The sequence below is a fragment of the Haliaeetus albicilla genome, chromosome 2 (assembly GCF_947461875.1).
Source record: "Haliaeetus albicilla chromosome 2, bHalAlb1.1, whole genome shotgun sequence".
NCBI lineage: Eukaryota > Metazoa > Chordata > Aves > Accipitriformes > Accipitridae > Haliaeetus > Haliaeetus albicilla.
Window position 1 is genome coordinate 31,567,721 of NC_091484.1, and position 21,641 is coordinate 31,589,361.

Consider the following 21,641-nt stretch of genomic DNA (forward strand, 5'->3'; position numbering starts at 1 on the left):
AAAATTACTAAATGTCTAAATATATACAGGCACTAAAATGTATAATACAATGTTTATTGCATGTATTTATAAAAAGTTTTCATAGTTTAATTAGTTTTGGTTTTATAAGATATGAAAAGCAGTATCAAATTGCTTAACCAATATAGAAGAATGTAAAATATGTAGTTTATAGGGAGTACCTGTCTACACAACACTGATGTAACATCTTTAACTGGCATTTGTTGGGATTGAGCTCCTTTATGGTATTGTCTTTCCTGAAAAATATGTCCTTCCCACATACTATTTTACTGAAATCAGTATTTGCCACTGTGTGCTGTTTCTTTTTTTAGTCTGCATATTATGTAACCCATATCCTGATATATATTCAGTCAGAGCACTTAAGCCTAACAATCATCTCCAAACCAATATATGTTTAAAATAGCTCAAAGTAGACCTAAAGACACTTCACTTTTCTGTCATGAAAATAACACAAAAAAATTGTAAAAATATTTTTTCTAATCTTAGAGTTGTTTATATAATTATTTCTCTCATCTTTTCCTTTTTATACCTTTTCTGCTTTCAATGTCCTTCCTTTTCTATTACTCCTGTTTTTTACACTTTATATGGTTTCACACTTACTTCATAGTTTTTACATGTCTTTTTACAGCCTTTCCTCTTGTGTTGCTCCAGTCTCTTTCCCCATCTCTTTCTTTTTCTCTTTCTTTGAAGGTTTCCTTCTTACTTCTGGTGGGGATGTGCTATAGCGAAGTCAGGTAAACTCCGGTTTGGTTTCTAGTTCTGTGGCTGTGGCCAGCTTCAGGAGTCGCTTCCTCTCCCCATCTCTCTGTTTCCCAATCTGGAAAAACAAGATAATTAAACTGCCCTTCTGTGTGCTTAACTTTGAGACATACAGGTGGAAATCTCCTTTAAACACAATTATTCTCTTCCTCTATTTCACCTCTTCTCTACCTCAGTTACCTCCTCAATGCTCATGTGCTCATCATGATTTTCAGTTCCTCAACTAACTCTTGGCTCCCATTCTTTCCCCCCTTCTAACAGTAACATTTTCAATGTGGACATTCAACATATTATGGTTATTACTAATTCTGCAGATTATGTTCCAGCTGTATTCACTTTATTTCTACCTTGAAGTAGAGCTGTTGCAGCTCTTAAGTTATGGGTTCCATTGATTTCAGCTGACTGATGTCAGTAAAGAACATGAATGATGGTGCAACACCTGATTTTAGTTACAAAAATGATCAGAAGAGTCTTAGAAAGATGAGAGATGTAGGATAAGCAACAAATGTTCAGTTATGAACACCAGTTATAGTGTCCTATGAAACCTTGTAAAAAGAAAATGTGCACATGTGAAGCCAGCCCTCCCATTCATGAGGTGATTTAAATCATGGTCGCACGTCTCTAGTACCTTTGGGAAAAGACTTAGACAAGAACTACTTGGAGATTATAATACTAATGTCGAGGAGAAATCAAATGTTAGCTGTATCTTGACTATGCTCTGAGGAAAAGATATGCCCTGTCAGTGTCAATGCATTTCTACATCCCTGTCTATTTGCTACGAACCATTTTTTTGATGTCTGTCTAAACAGCCTTTGGCTTTGAAGGATCTTAATCACCTTCAGTGAAGGAGTAGGAAACAGTCAAAGCCTGCCAGTGTTAAGTGCCTCAGATTACAGTGCCAGAAGTGCTATTCAGTAAGTCGTGAAGTAAAACTGGTTCAGCCTATATGGCTGTAGTGAAATAAAATGCAGACACCAACATTCTGATGTTACTCTCAGGAACAAAGTATTTACACTCCATAACTGTGGAGAAGATGTAGAGTGAAGGAAAGATGACAAAACATATTGTAGTATTTATGGGTTGTAAAGCCATAAACTATAGACTGTATCAGACTAAGCTATGATTCATAAAAGCTAAGCAGCACTGGGTTTAGCCTACCTTAGAAGAGCACCTAGGATACATAAAGGAATTGTTTGAATGCTCACCATTTTTGATAAACACTGATTCATGTACCAGTTACATGCCCATTTTATAGCTCTATCACTGCTGATCACTCTAAAATCCCATGGCACTTTGTGAAAGAACACAGTATTACCTCTGATCTCCTGACCAGGTATCAACTCAGATAATCACAGCAACACCTCTTACGCATCCTGCAGTTCTAACTGGAACCACTGGTTTTCACTGACTGCCCCAGGCCTCAATTCTGTATTTAGACTTACTGTGGGCTGTTATGTAGTTGCTGTTTTCTCTGATCAACAGTTCAGCTGAGGGTTTCTGGAAAGATGCAATTTCAAGATTGTAAAAGCCAGTAAAGATATTGCTGGTGATTTATTTTTATTTTTATTCTTTAGATGAAAAAAGATCAAGACTGGATGTAAGATTAATAGAAAAAAAGCAACCTCCAGCCCCCAAAAAGAAACCAGAAACAAAAAAATACACCAATGTTGCATTGAATATGGAATTCCTGGAATCTTTTCCAAACTGCTATCATTAAAATGTATCAACAGTATGCAAAGTTTTCCCTTGTTCTGTATTAAGTCTAGAGTATTTGCACTGAAACAAATAGTTTACTTGAATTCATGCAAGAATATGAATGGAAAATACATTGACGCTTTCTCAGAAAAACAAAGTGCCATTCAATGAAATGGAAAAAACATCAGAAATGCAAGAAGTATGAAATTACAAATGTTATTTTCATATGAATCACAATGTTCCCAGGGCATGCATTGTAAAGCGTGTTATGGAGTCAGAAATTTAGCAAGATGCGGAAAACCATTACAAAAATAAACAAAGTGGTAATAATAATGAATTTCTCAAAAGGTCCCTAAAGAAGCATACCAGTTTTAACCCTTTAAAAGGAGATAAGATAACCTCAAATTATTTGAGAGTAAGAAAAGACTTTTTTGTCTGGAGACAACTTATTTTGTAACTGTGCACATGAAAGTTTCTTTCAGCAGCAGTTTTTGCTGAACAGACAAAGAGAGTGATCTAGAGCAGGTAGGCATGCAGGATTCATGTGGTAATTCCTATTATCTTTTATACTAATGATAACGCTTGGCTAGTTGCTTTTTTTTTTTTCATGAACTGACCCAGGTAAACGTTTGTGTATCTAATATGCCTGAGATGCTATAATTAGAACATTTTTAATTATTCAGCACTCTTAACTCTTCTCTTAAGTGTGTTAATTTGATACGACAGTTCTGAATACTGGAACAACACCTTGATCCGAGGAGCTTTCTGACAAAGCCTAAGCTGCTGTTTCTCATGTATGATCTTCGCCAATGTTACAATTTTATGTAGATATGAAGGCTACTACTTGTCTTGGAATATTTGTTATGAAAACCTGGCACTATATTGCAGAAAAATGATGCAAATTCATCTGCATACATACATACATACACTGGAGCACAATGGAAAAGGTTATTTTGTGTTTAAAAATTAAACTGAATTTTAGGCTTATCAGCCATGCTGGACTGTGACTACTTAAACTTCAAGTCCTCTGTTTATTTGCAGAACAGCTATTGTGTAGACAAGGTAAGCAGTGGCATGTATCCCTCCATTATTTTGGAAGTGTTGTCTTCAAGAGGGTCAGCAAATATTTTACTTTTTTGCTTATTCAGGACATGATCAAACCACTGGAGTCAGTATCAAGATCACAGAGACTCCAATGAGCTCTGGATCAGGGCAAACATTTATGAAAATCACCACAAAAATATTAAACACTAGCAAGTTGTGGTATGTCATATATGCACACACCCATTCACATGATCTGGACTGAGGCAACCTACTTACTTTACATGTGCCATAGTACATGTTCTTGCCCACCAGAAAACATTTCAATACATTGTTCAAGCAAACCCAAGCTAAAATGCCTCTCTAGAAATGCTGAAAACATGTTTTTAGGTGGATGCACCAACTCACAGCTAAAGCTCATTATAATACCTGTAGTCACTTCTAATGTCAGTTTTAAAAATAAATTAATATTTAATAGCATAAACCAAGCTAATAATTTTAGGGAAGTGTGATCTACCGTAAGTGTGGAATTACATCATCAATTTCCTTGATCACCTTTCACCTCCTTTGTAAAAGCTGAAATGCAAACATATTTAACTCTTCCAGCTGCATTGACTTTCCCTAAGTAATATGCTTGACACCTGTCTGTTTGGAGACAAATACCACTTTTTGGCACATACTTTGTACTTCTCCCGGGATTCCTAGGTTCACACATAGTTTTTTCTGTAATCTTAGTGAGGCCACCGGACTATTTCCTTTCTGCTCAAGTACCTGCATACAAGTCCAAGATCATCTCCTTTACATGTTATGAGACTGTTTCAGGCACTGCAGCACAACTGGTGACAGCTGAAAACAGAAAGTATACTGTAAGACATCTTGAAACGCTGCCACACAGGGTTTATGTAGGAGACATGCTCTTTTTGCTGTAGACCTGGCATTCCCTGGTGACCGAGTTTCAAGCTAGTGCCTATACAGAGGTCCAGGATTAAACCTTGAAGCTCATACTGCCATCGTGCACTGATTCCTATGTACAAGGAGACTAACAATACGAGGTGGCCACAAAAGGATGCACAAATACAGTGCAAACATTATAGATAGCTATAGTATCTTTCCTCCCCCTGCCCCCCTCCACCCCTGAACTAGACTAAAAGCTCCCTTGTGGAGTGCTTCCCTGTTTTGCTGAGTGATTGTTGCTATCATACCTCCTCCTGCCTTTCTCAGTTAAATTCAGCCTTTTCCTGACAATACTACACCTTCTGAAAAGGTGGGGACGGACATTATGCCTTCTCCTTAGGACTTAGGTGTGGAAGAGCATGGCTGACAGGGTGCTTCACTCCTGAAAATTAGCAGAGTTGAAAGGTGATGTTGCTGTGTTTATCAAGCTTCTCAAGTTCAAACACCAACCCCTGGGGACCAGTTTTGTGAGGGAGTAAGCCTTCTGCCTTGTACAGCACCTGTGGGTGCTGTGGTGCAGGTGCTACAAATAGGAGCCCTGGTTTCTTGTGGTGTGGATGCAGATGGAGGTACAGGGTGGGCTGCAGCCCTCCTGTAGGCATCAAGGTGTGGGTGAGTGGGAACATTAGTGGGGGCATGTTCCTCAGTAGGGTTGCTTGCAAGAGCTGGTTGGGGTCCACTGCTTTCTGTTTGTCCAGCTGGTGGAGGTGGCCTGCTTTATAGGAGAATGTGGTTTCTGCTCTCTCATCCTCCCAGCAGGAGGAAGATGTTGCCAGCCCCCACTCAGCATACCTGCTTGGTGTATGCAAAGGGTATAGCAGTCCCTCTCTTAGTCTGTCTCGCTCCCCCCCTTGCAGTACTGCTAGGTCACAGAGGACAATTCTCTGTGGCTGTTGTGCCCTCTAGGTCAAAGAATCGCTTTGCCATGTTTCTTCTGGTCCTAAGAGGCAGAGCAGAATTGGTGGCACGGATGCAATTTCCTCTTATTAATCAGTCTGGAGACTTCCTGCCTGTCTCAGGCTGATGTATTAAGAAGTTTACTCCAGGCTTATTCCTGATGAAATTAGTGGTTATGGGTGTACCACATCCCAGCAAAAAACTTTCTTTGAGCCTCTGGATTCTGTGGAAGGCCAGAAAGAATATTTAGAAGTAGACTGATGATGGACTGAAAATGTTCCTTCTGGTCCCGTTCTCCTTCTTTGCTATCCCAATGAGAAAAAAAAAAAAGTAGTCACAACTCTGCATTGAGATTATCTCTCTGCAAAATCATAGAATAGTTTGGGTTGGAAGGGACCTTTAAAGGTCATCTAGTCCAACCCCCCCCTGCAATGAGCAGGGATATCTTCCACTAGATCGTGTTGCTCAAAGCCCCATCCAGCTGGCCTTGAACACTTCCAGGGATGGGGCATGTACCACCTCTCTGGGCAATCTGCTCAAGTGCCTCACCACCCGCATCATAAAAAATTATCTCTGATTTTTTTATCTCTAATCAAAGTTAGCTCTAATGACCTCTAGGTGGGTGTAGAAATCTGGGTGCCTAAAACCCATGGCAAAGCCTTGGTATTTATTAACAATACAGATATGAGATTGTGCATAGGTAAAGAAAGCCTAGTTGTTTAATAAGCTGAAGATCAGGCTGCATCTCTGTATTTAATATTGAGAATACTTGCCTATACAAAATCTCGCCCTGCCCTTTTTCTGTCAGAAGTCTTATAAAAATTAGATATTTGTATGCAAAAGTCTACTACATTTTTTTTCTGCCTCCTCTTTGGAAGCATAACACCTATGACCTTACCAAGTTTTTATATTTTTCCTCCTCCAACTTTTCTGGTTGCCAATGTAAATACATGCTGTTATATTTAGAATATTTTGACATGTTTTTCAGGTGCTGCGCGAACTACTTCTACAAATGCTTTAATGGAACAGTTGCATTTAAAATACCAACAAAAACCATGGACTGAAACTCTGAAACTTGTCCATTTTTGCATGGTAAGAATCACAGATTAGGTGAGAGGATATATGGTGTAAGAGCAGCTTGTCAAGATGGTTCAAAAACTGCTTGACTTAAAAAAACCCAAAAACCAACACACCCCCCCCAAAACAAAAAAAAAAGCCCACATCCCCAAAACCCCCAAAGCTGGTGCCTATTATAGCCTGGCTCCTGATTTTTCTTACAACGGTGGATAAAAAAGTTTCCTGCATTATTTTAACACTTTAGAGGTTGTTTCTTGCATTATTTTAACTCTTCAGGAATTAGCACTGATTGTCTTAATACTTTAGGTTATTTTCCATTCATTATAATTAACATATTCATAGTATGTAAAGACAATTTCTTGCCCATAGGAATGAGAGAAAAGACTGTTTTTCAGAAACTGGCCTGAAACCTGCTATCTAGACTCTCTCCTGCAGTGATATACCTTAAGTCGTTCCATGTCTCCCACCCTTCCAGTAGCTAATTATATTTAAGAATCATCTTTGTAAAAAGCAGATTAGCATAACTGCTGTGAGCTTAGTATAAAAAGTCACATTTGTTTCCATGCTTCTTTTTATTAATGCTTAACTAAAGCGTTACTCTGAAAACAATGTCCTGAGTGAAAACTTTTCAGCAGCGAATGTTCTGTGTGAATTGAAGTGTGAAGTATGAGAATTTTTCAGACAAGAGCTAGAAGAGAAGCTGGGAGAGTTTGCTTCCTACTTAAGTTAATATCTTCAGCTGGAACTTCCACCCTGAGTCTAACCAAGCACACAAGTGGCGCTTACTGATCTCTCCTTTTCACTCAGGCAGATTCCTCCTAAAATAAAAGTCTAAGTATTTTCTTAGTTGATCTCTAGTATCACAGTGAAATTGGCTGACACAGCTTGTGTTCAGCTCAAAAGAAAAGGGAATGGAAAGCCGCTCCCTGGTCCAAAGGCCTCTGATACATAATTACTGCACAATAGGGTCTTCATGAACCCATTCAGTGCTGTCACTTTAGAGATAGCTACAATCATAGGTCACCTCTATGTTTGACAAAAAGAAATAAGTAGTGTTTTGTTGTACCGGGCATCGGTGTTCTGTGTCTCGCATGCAATGATACTCCCTTTTGGCTAATAATTTAAGTAGTCTTTCTCTGTCTCTTGTTTTCACAAATGTGCTAGGATAAGCCACGGCCTGTCAGTAATGCTCCAGATGATCCATTGCGTTGTTGCATGGAGAAGATACAGAGGACATTAAATGGTAACAAGCTGTCAGATAACTCAAAGGGTATTTTTTTAATATTCTATGGAAACTACCCATCCGTCTCTACTGGTGATGTTCTGCACAAAGAGGTCAAACGTACAAACACAGAGGTGGATATAACACAAGAGACTTGTGACTCATCTTTGGGCTAAGCCTTCAGGCTATAGCTAATTCTCTAAGTCTGAGAATGAGCTCTACCCAGCACAGCACTCATTAATCATAGGGTAATAGTTGTCATTAATAACAAGAAGTCATGCAAGAGATACTATTTTCTCATTACCTAAATCATACGCTTTAAAGAAGGATAATACTAGTTCTACTTCTTGATCATTGCAGCCTGATTAAATAACATTTCTGGTTTTTTGCAGCTAAATCTTTGTTTTCTGTGATGAACAGATTGGAATCTTTATCCAAACAAAAAGGGTAAGTTTGTTTATGAATAAATGCAAATGAGCAAGCATGGCCCCAAGTCCACTGAGGAATACCATCTGGATGGCTTGTCAACAATACTTTTTTTAGCTCTGTGTTCTAATGGAGTGTATTACTTGGAACAGGCGTAACTGCCTATTTTGATTAGCCCTTTGTGGAGGAGGTTGTTGGGTGAAGAGAGGGCATGCATGCCTAGGTCCCAAAGCTACAGACCGAGGTAAATAGTTTTCAGCAAAACAACATAGTAATGCAAAGAGCAGAGCACAAATGTATTGCCTGGTTGGATAGTTTTCAATAGCCGAGCCAAGGAAGAGTTATTTTTGAAGCATCCCTGGTGTCTCTTCCCACGACCAAGTAAACTATACTCATTTCCTTTCTTCATGTGACAGAAATTTTAGATATACAAGTGTGGGGTTTTTTCTTTTTTTTTTCTCTTTTTCTCTTTCCCTCTCCTCAGGCTTAATGCTCATGTTAGCCCCAGTGGGACTGTCTGCTATATAACGTCGAACATGTTTTATGTAGAAGTTCAGCTGGAGAAGGATGGAAAGGTGGTGGATGTAAAGTTGGCTCACCTTGGAGAAGCTCCTGTGGTAAAGTTAATTTTCTCTGTCTCTCACTTCCCTGTAGTCTCCCACCTGGCCTCCAGCTGCCATGTCAGAAAGTCTTTGGCTTCCTCTTGGTCTTGTCACACCTGCCAGCCTGTGCATGACACTAGCTACCTCTTTAGGCACCTGACTGTCTCACCTAAACTTACAACCCTGTTACAGATATTAAGCACTGTAGTGCTAAATGTTAAGGTAAAACGCAGGTGACATGCCCACCTTCCAAGAATTTTATAGTACTTTGCATAAATATTTGTGTTGTTATACTTCGATGTTATCAATATACAGTAAATAACAGGCTCTTAAGATATTTTCCTGCCAAGGTGTAGTGCAATATATATTCCCAAAGGATGTCTTGGAGCTGTTACCAGAGATTCTGTTCTTCCTTCTGCCTTCTTTAGGAGTATGTGTATTCCAACTAAAGGGGATGTTTTTCTTGCAAAATTTCTCATTAAAAGGTTGGCAAAATATCACTCTGCAGTTCACATACCATGTTCTGCAGTTGTTCAGTGTCACAGACAATCCTTCAGATCAAAGATGTAACAGCAAGCTGTTGCGGGGTGGGGGTGGGGAAGCATAAACTCTGATTTTTATCAGTAAGTATCCAAATCATTACAATAATTTGGAGTTAATTTAGTCCCTTTTTTTCAGTTGCAGTCAGCCCAGGAATTTCAAGTTGTTCTGTTTAACCAGCACAAGGCTGTTGATCACAGCACAGTGAGTGCTGGGCAATATTATTAGGATGAAAATGCATATCCAGAGAATTTTAGCACAGTAACTGCCAATAAAAGAAAAACTGGCAAAGTGCAATTTTTTTTTTTCTGGAAAGAATTTATCAACAAATTATTTCTGTTAATTTTATCCTCTTCCACAGAGACTTTGTTCTTCTAATTATTATATTAATATCATGTTTTAACTATTGTAATGTTAGTCTAGTTTTTGTTGGTTGGTGTTTTTTTGGTTTTTGGTGTGGTTTTTTTTTTTTTTTAAGCTAGCCATTCAGCTAATCAAAAGTCATGGGAAACAATCTTATCATTACCAATGACATGCTTTTAAGAGATGTTTCACAAAGTATGGTAAGAAACATGAAACTCCTCTCTCTTATTCCTGTAGGTTTGTGATGACTTGGTGCAGCATCTAAGGTAAAGAATCATGTGCAGAGTCTCTTGTTGAATGGAAAGGAATTCCTGAGTCTTGTGTTTCTGTGAGTGTTGTGGAGAAGTCAAGGCTAGGATGGTTTCAGTGTAAGAACTGAAGAAAAAAAAAAAAAGAAAAAAAGAAAAAAGCAAGAATCAGGAAACAATAATATGAATCCAGAAAACAACAGAAGAACTGACACCTTTGGGGATTTTATTTTATGTGGGACGTTGGTTCCAGTGCTCCATATTGAAGGTTGGTGGTTGTTGTAACTGCTATTACCCACTTCCAATTTGTAAATTCAAAGCTAAAACTGAAACAAATATAAATATGAAAAGATACTCCAGGCATTGCTTATTTCTCAAGTCATTCCACTGAAAACAGCTAAATTGCATCTGCTTCAATGGAGTGAGGCTCCAGCTGCCAGCTGAACACAGCCTTTGAATACTGGCATTTGTGTTGATTGCAAGAATTGTAGAACTACTTGGACCTGTAATTCTGGAAATGGACTGATGATGAAAATTCAGCACTGGCAGATTTACAGATCCAAACCAGATATTACTTTTCCCCTTCTCCTTCCACAAAATACTAAATAGTGTTTGTATTGTCCTTATGCAAATGTCTTAACTACATGTCCTTCAGGCTTCTGTCACAGCAATGAAAGCAAGGTGATATCACCTGCCCTGTTTTTCTTTGCAAATGCATAGAAGGAGATGTTACTTTAATTTTCTCATGTAGCAGTAGGGCACTATATATATATTTTTTTATTTTTAATTTTTTTATTACCACAGTTTGTTCTGTATGAATAGTTGTTGTTCCAGGTCAGGCCACCACCTTAAAAGTCCATTTAGAAGTTCTCCAGCCAATATGATCAAGGTTCCAGGTTTTACTAATAATGAGTATATTTAAGAAATAGGATTCTTGCTTAAGTAACTTGGCAGAACAGTTGAGAGGGAAAGTAAAGAGAAAAAGAATAATCATTGACCTTGCATATTTAATCTCTCTTCTATGTGGACTTGAATGCACCATTAGTTTTTCCAGCCCTCTCTTTCCTCAGAATTCAAGTTACATTATCTTTATGGGTGTAAACAGCTATGTCTTGCATTTTCCTAGGTTTTTGACTCCCAGTGATGTTAACTGCCAGCAGTTTGGCTCTGAGTGATGGCATATAGTTACCATTGGCACTGTTGGTACTACTTGTCTGCCCTCCTGTTTTTGTTAGGATTTGGCATGAAGTGCAAGTATCACTTCTACACCTCTTGGTGTAGTATTTTGTTTGGTTGTAAGGCTGTTGTATGTGTAATGTTTCCTGTGAGTCTCAAAGTAACAAAAATCATGATGAACCAGCCAGCTAATCCAGAGGCTGGTGCTGTGTCTGTGCCTGTACCTGCATGCCTGCTTCCCTCCATTTTCCCTGCTTCACCGCTAGTCCAGTTGGAAAGAGCCATGGAAAAGCTGAGCAACTTGTTTAGGTTTCTGTTTGTAAAGGATTTGTCCCAATGTTAAAGTCCAGGCAGGCTTATTTGGTCTCTGCTGATCCACATTGCAGCCGCATCTGCATGGAAGGAGAAGGTGTGTTTTCTTGAGTACTCGTGTTTTCTCTGTGTGACTGCAGCACTAGAGAGTTTAGTAAGGCTTGTAAAATCCACTTAAGCAGGTGAGTACATACCTGGTGGGTTAGTCCGAGCAGAGCTCCAGGCTATCACAGCTAGTCAGAATCTGCGGGAATTCAGGGTTTTGAGCAGTCTGAACCATTCCTTCACAAACTTACGCAAGCCACTTGTCCCCTGTTCTTTTTTTGATTGATGTATCTATCAATTGTATTTAAGATCTGTTTCTCTCACAGGGTGCTGTGAAGTGCAATATTCATATACTCCCTGATATTTTGATGAAAAGAACAATGTACAAGTGCATTGTATTAGGGAAGTGTTACTACGTGACTAGCTTTATTGGAACATTAGGAAAAGTGCTTTGCAGCTGATGAGCTGTCAAATTTGTGTATCGTGCACATCTATTGCTTTCAGTAGTGTGTGTTTAACCAGTGTCAGCTATAATTACATTGCTTTTTGCAACAGAGCCAAGGATTCACATTTCCTGCTATCTTCTTTAAAAGCAGTACTGCTACTTGCCAGATCTGATAAGGAGGGGGCCTATGTCACTCTGAAATGGTGCTTTTTCTAGCAAGTTAAATATAAAAGACTTATTATCCATCTCATTTAGTAGCATGATAGCAATTGTTTCTTTTTGGTAGGATGAAGAACTACGATGCCTTTGGAGAGATTCTAGAAGACCTGTCAAATCTGTATCAAATTCCAGGAAACAGGTTGCAACTTATTTTTACTTGAAAAACTTAAAATTCATAGCCTAGCTTTTGTTTACTTACAAAAATAATAATTTGTCTTCTCTTTCTCCTAGCGAAATGAAAGCTAAGGGATACTTTGCTTTGCAGGCCCTTGAAAAAGATCTTTATTCAATGTCTCTTCTAGACAGGTAACTTGAAGGCTACCTCTTCCTCCCTTTCCCTCCACTCCCACCCCTTCATTTCACTAAAAAACAAGTTAACTGATCTAATTATAGAGCAGGATGTGGAAGGCTAATGAGCTTTCTCCCACTGGAAAGCTTGAAACCTTTCTGCAGTTTGCCAACCCCAGGCATGTCAAACAAGACGATCTACTGAACTCCTGTGCTTTATCTAAGAGACTTGCTGGGAAACTGGTTGGTTGCAGAGCTTGGGTGTGTGCGCGTGTGACCACCCACTAGGACCAAACAGTGCATCTGAAAGCCAGCAGTCATGTTTAAATCTCCCTGTGGCAGAAGTAAAATATACCTTTCGGAGGTCCTGCTGTTTGGGTAACTCACTTTGTGCTCAGGTTTTAGATCAGGGGTAGTGGATGCTAACTTTCCTCCTATCCTTCCTTTTCTCTTTTCTCCCTTCAAAGAGTAGGGTTACAGACAGATGGGGAATGGATTTTCCTAAACCCTCTGGTAGTTGTACAATGATTTTCATTCTTTTCAGAAAATCAGAGTTGAGGTCAGTGCTTTCCTTCTGCATTTTTGAAGCATCTTTTCTGATATCTTGCCCATTAAGTACTCTCGGCAAGCATGGCCTTCTGTAATGTGAAACACACTCTTGGCTTATTTTTCTACAGTGTTCCCTTATGAAGCATACCAACTCCATGAACAAATAAATATACTATATCCTTGCTGATCACTGACATCTCAGTAAATATTATTTATGAGTTAAATAGATTATTTGTCCCACCTATGATATAAGTTAATGCACTGCAGAGTTTTAATACACAGTTATGTGATTGTATGGCTGTATGTATTCAGCTGTATGATCACATCTGAGGTTAGAGATTGGTTGGTTGAGTTTATCCAGGTTACTTCCTCACTCCTTGCTCAACCTGCCACTCCAATATTTTTTGTCCCTCTTCATCGCTGGTAAAGAGCACATCAAATTGCAGCATGAAACAGCTTAGATACAGGGTTGAAACTGGAAGCCCAAGTCCTAGGAGTGATGCATGAGTGGAATGATGGTGTTTTGGAAGCTGTCATAACAAATAGAGACACAATCTACTTCCAAGAAAGCATTGCCAGCCTTTGATTAAGGGTGCAAATTATCCTTTACGTTAGCCTAGCTAGCACTGCAACTCGGGAAACACTAATCAAGATGTGTTTTGAACTAGAACACAGGATGTAAACAGAGTTACTGAAGTACTTCACGGAAAAGTAGGACACCTGGTGCCAAGAACTGGAGGTGATTTTTTTTTTTTTTCTTTTCTTTCTTCCTGGATTCAATGAATTGTAATTAAAAACCCTACTGAGTTGATCTTTGTTTACAGTAAAGATCCTCTATTATAAATAAAACATGCTGTAGGGACTTACTGTGTCTGTATTCTCAGATAGTGTAGAGATACACAGAAGGAGAAAATACAAAGAGGCCAGGTCCTTTATCAGCTGCTGCAACATTGACTTTGCAGCAGCCGAAAAGCAAAGCCAGCAATATTCTGAGGTTATGTGGGAAACCACAGTTTGGGAGTAACCATGAGATGACAGTGGTAGTAGCTGAGATAATATTCATGCTACCTAAAAGGCAAATACAGTCAGTTGGTAAGGTTTTTTGGTTCATCTACACTGTCAGAAGTGTGCTTTAACCGTTAACGTGTGATAGTTCATAAAAGTACCTCTAATACATGCTACTGCTATCCTATTGCACAGCTTGATGTGAGTGTCCCTTATGCAACTACCACAACTTTCCCTTCTATTTCAGACTAGTCACTGAAGGATAGCAGTTCAGCTAGTTTTTTTTTAAAGGCTGAACAACAGGTTATTGTGCAAGAGACAGAAACTTAATCTAGCCTTTTCACAGATGTCTGATGACTTTAATACACTGAGGGTTTAGCTGTTAAATGCGGACTAAGAAAATGCTGTGATTTGAACATATACTGTAATTAGAGATGTACTCTTACGAGGAATCCCCTTCTGCCCATCTACACTGCTCTTGGTTTTTTTCCTCTTTGTGTCCAGATGCTTAGCATATTTCCTCTATTGACATGTGTAGTAACCTTTTTTTTTTTTAATTCCTCAGGAACTCCTATGAACATTGAATTTTACATTTCTCCCTATCAAGTTTTGGAAGCAGAACTAAATCCTGGTAAAGCTAGAAAAGTAGAAATAACTAACGTGATAACTTTTTCAGCACTACCTGTTTCGTTAAGCAAAGTTCATTAATGAAGCTCAGAAATAAGATTTAAAATTCTAGTTTAGCAGAGTGATTTATGTGATGAACTTTAGCACAATTATACATCAGGAAACTACTTTCCCATATCTTGGCTTTTGACCCAATTTGAAGTGAGAGTGACATCAAACAAAATAACTGCCTAGCCAGCATGAAAATGACTGGTGGTTTCTTGATCTGTTTCATGGCATGTCCCAAAAGCAGCTATTGCTGCTATCACCATTGGGCAACTTTGGTGTTTTGGGTGTGGTCTATGCAGGCCTCTCCTTGCTGCCCAAGCCATTGTGGCTGTCAGTTGGACCTGACCTTTAAAAGACCTTACCATTGTGTGTTTTGTATGCATAGGATTAATTTACACTGACACGAGGAAAACAATGCAGTTCTCTTTCTCCCTCAGGTTCCCAGGTATGTGGAATAAAAACAGTTGTAACTATTGAAGGCACAGATACGCTCCACAAACTTCCTCTTTCTCCACTGCTTGTAGATTCTAAAGCTGGAGAGGACAGGTGAGGCTCTGGACACTTCTCAATACAGAAATGTACTTAGAAGTCATTGGCATTAACCTCAGCATAACTTACATTTAGCCTCTGCTAAAACAGGAAGCTCATTTTTACTGATGGCATTATGCTCTATACCAACACCCTCTGTAACCTGTGGCTTTTACAGTTTTCCCAAACAGACTTCAAAATTATTGTGTTCATATTTAACTGTGTCAATTGCATTGAACTATGGATTTATTCATAGATTTGAAGCCAGAAGGAGCCACTGGAACAATATTATTTAACTTCCTAGTATTCAACAAGCAACTCCTGCATGGTTTCAGAGTAAATAAAGCATATATTGAGTGATATTACACCTTAACTATACAAAATAGTTTGTCATCCCACCATGGATACTGACACCTTATCTCTCTCTACTTCACTGTTAGGCTGGAGGGAAAGTCTGAAGTAATTCTCCAAAATAAATCACTATAGAACAATTTATAGCAAACACCCTTGTGCACTGTTCCTCAGTTTCTGGTGGCTCTCTTTTCCTTTCTGCTAGTCATATTATTAACCTTGTTTTAAAATGTTAAAGGCTATAGTTGCGTTTATAAAGGAAGACTTTTCTCAAGACAAAGCATGGAATGTAGTAAGCTACTAGGGATCTGACAGTGGCCTTGCACTAAGAGTCCTTGTTATGTCAATTCCTGTAACAAGCTTTCATTCTGACTTTTTTCCCCCCAGTAACCCTGCTTTTTTGCCACTGACTGATGAATGCAGCATGGATTTGCCAGCTTTTTTTGTGCTGAAGTTTCACCAGCCTATTCCTATGTCCTCATCCAGTATTGAAGAGATACAGAGGCTCACAGGCATGTTATAATTGTTTTTAAGACTAAGTACTTCTGTGACTATGCATGTCTTATTTGCTTTTTATTTCCCTGTGTTAATGTTGTAAGAGGAAAAACTCGTTTCTGGGGCAGAACGTGTTCTGTTCTATCAACCCAAGTGTAACATTTTAGCAACCAGTGCAAAACACAAAAGTTCTAAGAAAGATATGACAATTACAGGCAAAGCTGTTAAACACTCTACCTCAAATTCCCATTAGTAAAAAAAGGAATAAGAAAGGAGATTGTTTTTGTCTTTTCAAAACATTGGTTTTGTTATTAATATTAGCTTTCATGTACAGTCATAACCTAAACGCTAATAAAAACAAATCACCTGGTTTCAGGAATTCAGATTACTGGCTTGAAACTAGCTCCTCTATATGATCTGATTGTTCAGTCTACCCTTAAAGAAAAATGCAGTGAAGACTTGTCTACACAAAAATCCTGTTTCTTTGTGGTGAGTATAATGTGCATTTGACACACACTCTGCCCTTGTGCAAGATATATACTGAATTACATTTCCCCATAAGCAAGCAACACAGACTTCCCAGAATCCCAACAGTATTTAAATGGTCTTTAGGAAATAGTTCAAGTTATTTACGAAGCAATATAAGACCCTTTCAAGTAAGTGCGCTTCTCATCCTCATTAATGAAACACTGTGTGCATGGCTGCTGAAGTCGTACTAATTAGTGTGTAACCCAAATATTTACTCTTCTAAAAATTGCTCAGAACTTTATCATTAATGCCTTAAAAAGAAGGAAACTTATTGGCTGGTGTGAGAAGCAAGTCCCGAGATGGTACTTACCTAGATTTTTGAAGGTCTTTTTATCATGCTGCATGTCACATCGCATATCACGCTGTTTTAACAAAAAAGTTTTGTTGATTAGGTAACACTAGGAATACTGATTCCTTTTAAAGGGACTGGCAGGAAGAAAAGCGTAAAGTGTTACAACAGTGATGTCAATTACTATCTAGAGCCATGGTTGTTTAACTGTAGATGGCTTCCCTTTTAGTAACTGTTTTATTAACAATTTTTAATTTAGGCTACATTAGATGTAGAGGAGAAGTTTTAGAATAGAAAATGGTGGCTAAGATGCTTTCTGCCAGACTTACATACAGGGCAACTACAAGACAAACTTCAAATATCTACTTTTTTTTTTTGCTAGGAAACATTAATTTTGCAATTCATTCAAAACAAAAGAATAGGGCACTTCTTTCTCTTCTACTAGCAGTGTTAGCAACACCTATTACCTACATAGTTCTTGGAATATGAGGTGGTGGTACAGAAGGTAGCAGTAAGTTTACACCATGCTAAAATATGCTTTAGCTAAGCTTTTCTGTGTAAAACCCATAAGATGGGATGAATTTTTCACTTCTGTTAGATACATGTGAAAGGCTCTGTAACTCTTCAGCAATTCCCTAAAATATTAGTACTTGCTGGGAGATTGTTTTGCTTCTGAGTTTAAAGATTTTATTTCTAGAAATAAATTACTAAATTGAATTCTAACCTTGAAAGGAATGTAGGGGAAACCTTTTGCTCCATGATCACACGAGGAAAAGCTCTTTTATTCTGCTCTTCAGCTTTTCTTAATGTAGACCCTGCTAATTAACTGCCCTGCCCTGTTCTTAAGGTGACAGTTCCCATTTGGCATCCTGAAGTAGATAACACAATATTGCACTTCTAATTTTGTCATAGAATCACTGTCAACATGGACAGGTGGCAAATTTTTCTTACTATCTCCTCTTTTCCTCCTCTTCAAATGAATCATCGGGAGATATTCTAGCCAAACATGCTCCTCCAAAGAAAGCAGTAGTGATAGAGGGAGGAACACCATATGACACCCTGAAGAGATTTCAGACAAAACTGCTATCCTATTTGTACAACCATCAAGCAGCAATACTATGGTATTCTTCTGAGAGAAGATCTTGGTTGTTAACATTTCTATAGCCTATGAGGCTCTGAAGAGTAGTTGGAAGAATTGGTGGCACTTGAACACCTGGCCACTTGGCTCCGGGTATATTTGCCTAATTTGGATGCATTTGGGAGGGAGAGTGGACCTTGTACCTTCCTCTAAGGATTATACTTCTACCGAAATGCAGACAGACATGACGGACATGCTAGAAGTCTGTCTTCCAAAATTATTTTTGCTGTCAGATTGTGCAGTTGCCTGATAACATCAAGCTTTACTTTCTTGTTTTCAGTGCTTGAAATATCACCATACTTGTTCAGTCTCTTCCAGATTGCCCAAAGCACTGTTACTTCATAAACAAGGGCTCAGAAAAATCAGATTTAGCAGGAGCCTTCATCAGTAAAATCCCATTTAGCCATCCGAAGTGTGTGCCTGGTGTAATAGAGATTCTTCGACATCAAGTGGCATATAACAGCCTTATTAGCACCTGTGTCTCTGAGAAGCATATAAATGAAGGTAAATCATGTGGTTGAAAGTAACAACAGAGTATTACTGAGAAACTAGCTTCTAAGCAGGGTGTTAACAGATTTACTGCTCCCTTGCCAAAATTGTCATTACTTGTGGAGTATTTTAAATGAAAAAAAAAATCCTTAATTCCAGTATTACACTCTGTTGAATATTTAAAAAAAAAATCTCCTAGGCCTGACACTTCTATAAGCATAAATTACATTGCCAAAGTAATGAATAATTAGATTCTACTGCATCAGTATTCTTTAAATTCTGGTATGTGATTCAGCCAGAGTCCAGGTTCAATGGGTGGATATCACTAAATAGTAATTTTATTTCTAGATGATTCAGAACTGCTTTACTTTGAAGTGGTACCACACAAGAACACCAGCTTTTCTGTCTTTTTCCTTCATCCTGTGAAAGAGAATTTAGCCTGTGGTATGTGTGGAATAATTGATACTGTCCTCTTTATTGGGCTGACAAGGTACTTGGTTCTATCTAGGCTCTTGCACTACACTTCTCGGTTACAAATACCTTCCAAGGGCTACTCTCAATGGTGTGCAACCCATGAAAAACATGAAGTAGCACTTGTGTATAAACTGCTTACTAAGAAGTGTTCTGTATTCAGCATAAAACAAAGTGAATGCAAATACTCAAATCCTATTCTGTCTTGGCCTGCAGTTAGTTAATAAATTGTAACTTCTACTATTTCTGATTTAAGCATATTAGGAAAAAGCAAGTCTTATGCAAGAGCATTGCTGCAAGCCCCTTCCCATTGACTTCAGTCTTACCTCTCTTGAAGCATCAAAGTGAAAGAATTGTTTTCAATGTTTATAAAAATGTTTATTTTGAAATACTTATATTCTGTTCTTTCTTAGTGCTAATTGATGTTATAACCTCCAGAGAAGTCCAATGTCGCCTTCATTTAAATCCTCAAGATCCAACTCTAAATTCTAGTGATGACTTTATAGCAAGAGCTGTGAAGCGGTAAGTAGTTTCATTTTATTTCCTAAGTTGGAATGAACCTCAGATGTCCATTTAATGGAAATATCATATGCATTCATAATGCCATAAACTCAGCAACCAGAAAACTTCACTTTAGTAAAAAGTTATAATAGTGAGAATAAGTTACTTCAGTGTCTTAAGTATCTCCTTCAAAAATTTTAAGCATTAATAGGGATGGAAAGTGTTTCTAGTAGAAAGCATGTGGGGCAGGGAAACACTTTTGAATGAAGAGAGTTTCACCTTTTATAAAGATGCTTTTTTCCTTTGTAAATATGCTATTCTGAAGACTCTAGCTGATGACAGTCTCATGACTGGTATAACTTAGAATAGCACGGAAAGGACTCTTTCTGCACCTACCTAATACAAATCAGTGCTTCTTTTCAGAAAGTGAGGTGTTGTGGTGGGCTGACCCTGGCTGGAGGCCAGGTGCCCACCAAAGCTGTTCTATCACTCCCCCCTCCTCAGCTGAACAGGGTAGAGAAAAAAATATAACAAAGGGCTCATGGGTCAAGATAAGGACAGGAGAGATCACTCACCAATTACTGTCACAGGCAAAACAGACTCAGTTTGGGGAAAATGAACTCAATTTATTACCAATCAATCAACCAGAGTAGGGTAATGAGAAATAAAACCAAATCTCAAAACACCTTCCCTCCACCCCTCCCTTCATTCCCAGGCACAACTTCACTCCTGAATTCTCTACCTAACCCCCCTCCCAGCGGTGCAGGGGGATGGGGAATACGGTCAGTTCATCACACGTTATTTCTGCTGCTTCATCCTCCTCAGGGGGAGGACTCATCACACTCTTCCCTTGCTCCAGCATGGGGTCCTTCCCATGGGAGACAGTCCTCCATGAACTTCCCCAATGTGGGTCCTTCCCACGGGCTGCAGTTCTTCACGAATTGCTCCAGCATGGGTCCCTCCCGCGGCCTGCGGTCCTTCAGGAGCACACTGCTCCAGCGTGGGTCCCCCATGGGGTGACAAGTCCTGCCAGAAAACCTGCTCCGTGGGCTCCTCTCTCCACAGATCTGCACGTCCTGCCAGGAGCCTGCTCCAGCACGGGCTTCCCACGGGGTCACAGCCTCCTTTGGGCACCCACCTGCTCCGGCGTGGGGTCCTCCACAGGCTGCAGGTGGACATCTGCTCCACCATGGACCTCCATGGGCTGCAGGGGGACAGCCTGCCTCACCATGGTCTTCACCAGGGGCTGCAGGGGATCTCTGCTCCAGCACCTGGAGCATCTCCTCCCCCTCCTTCTTCACTGACCTTGGTGTCTGCAGAGCTGTTTCTCTTACATGCTCTCACTCTCTCTCTGGCTGCTGTTTCTGTGCCCCAGCAACTTCTTTTTCCTTCTTAATTCTGTTATCTCAGAGGCACTACCACTGTCACTGATTGGCTCGGCCTTGGACGGCCCATCTTGGAGCCAGCTGGTGTTGGCTCTGTTGGACACAGGGGAAGCTTCCAGCAGCTTCTCACAGAAGCCACCCCCGTAACCTCCCCCTGCTACCAAAAACCTTGCCACACAAAGCCAATACACGCATATACAGCACATCTACAACACTGTCTCTGGCTTGTTTTCTGAAACAAATTCCAAGAGAGGCAAGTTGCTGTGATATATGAACATATGCTAGAGAAAGGGCTGAGAGCCTAATTCATTAGGCATAAGCTAGTACACAACTATTATCTATTTGGTGACAGCAAGGTCACTGCAGGCTGGATTTTGACCTGTTTAATTAGCCTGCCCTGTCTTAAGTCAGAGGATACTATTCCCAGAACCAGGTAACTACTGTTACAGTGGAAAAAAACTCCTCTAGTCTAGATAGTGTTTTAGAGAAGATATGCTCTGTACCTGTCTTATACAAAACATGAAAGTTACAATTATAAAACTCAGCAAGAATTAATATATTTTGATATTATTAGTTTAGGTTTTCATTAAAAGCACCCTTATGACTTTTTTTTTTTTTTAACCAAACCCTCCCACTCTTTCTATCAAAGCTTCTTTGCACTGCTAAACTCAAAAGATCCAGCACTTGACTTTGCTGTGTCAATACATGTTTCTGGTATAGGACATGTAGTTATACTGTAGTTACAATGTAACACCTATTAGGTTGTACAAGGCAAAAGGATGCAAAGAGGTAGTGCTGTTTTCCACTACACCTATCATTCAGGTGTCAGCCACAGTCTAAAAAAAGTAGTACGTTGAAGAATGGATGAAGTCTATAGTAGTGACTAATGTTTCATTTCTTCTTTCAGTTG

General features: G+C 39.2%; 1 protein-coding gene across 1 annotated transcript; it reads left to right on the forward strand.

Moving 5' to 3' along the window:
- Positions 1–5,024: 5,024 nt before the first annotated feature.
- LOC138688419 (mediator of RNA polymerase II transcription subunit 1-like) lies at positions 5,025–20,228 on the forward strand. The gene is made up of 16 exons (XM_069799639.1): positions 5,025–5,079; positions 6,353–6,456; positions 7,606–7,684; positions 8,056–8,110; positions 8,574–8,706; positions 9,832–9,860; positions 12,107–12,178; positions 12,271–12,345; positions 13,545–13,615; positions 14,447–14,512; positions 14,994–15,102; positions 15,823–15,947; positions 16,307–16,419; positions 18,194–18,389; positions 18,723–18,818; positions 19,259–20,228. Exons 1-16 carry the CDS (start codon positions 5,025–5,027, stop codon positions 19,369–19,371), a joined length of 1,491 nt encoding a protein of 496 aa, XP_069655740.1. The 3' UTR covers positions 19,372–20,228.
- Positions 20,229–21,641: the final 1,413 nt, after the last annotated feature.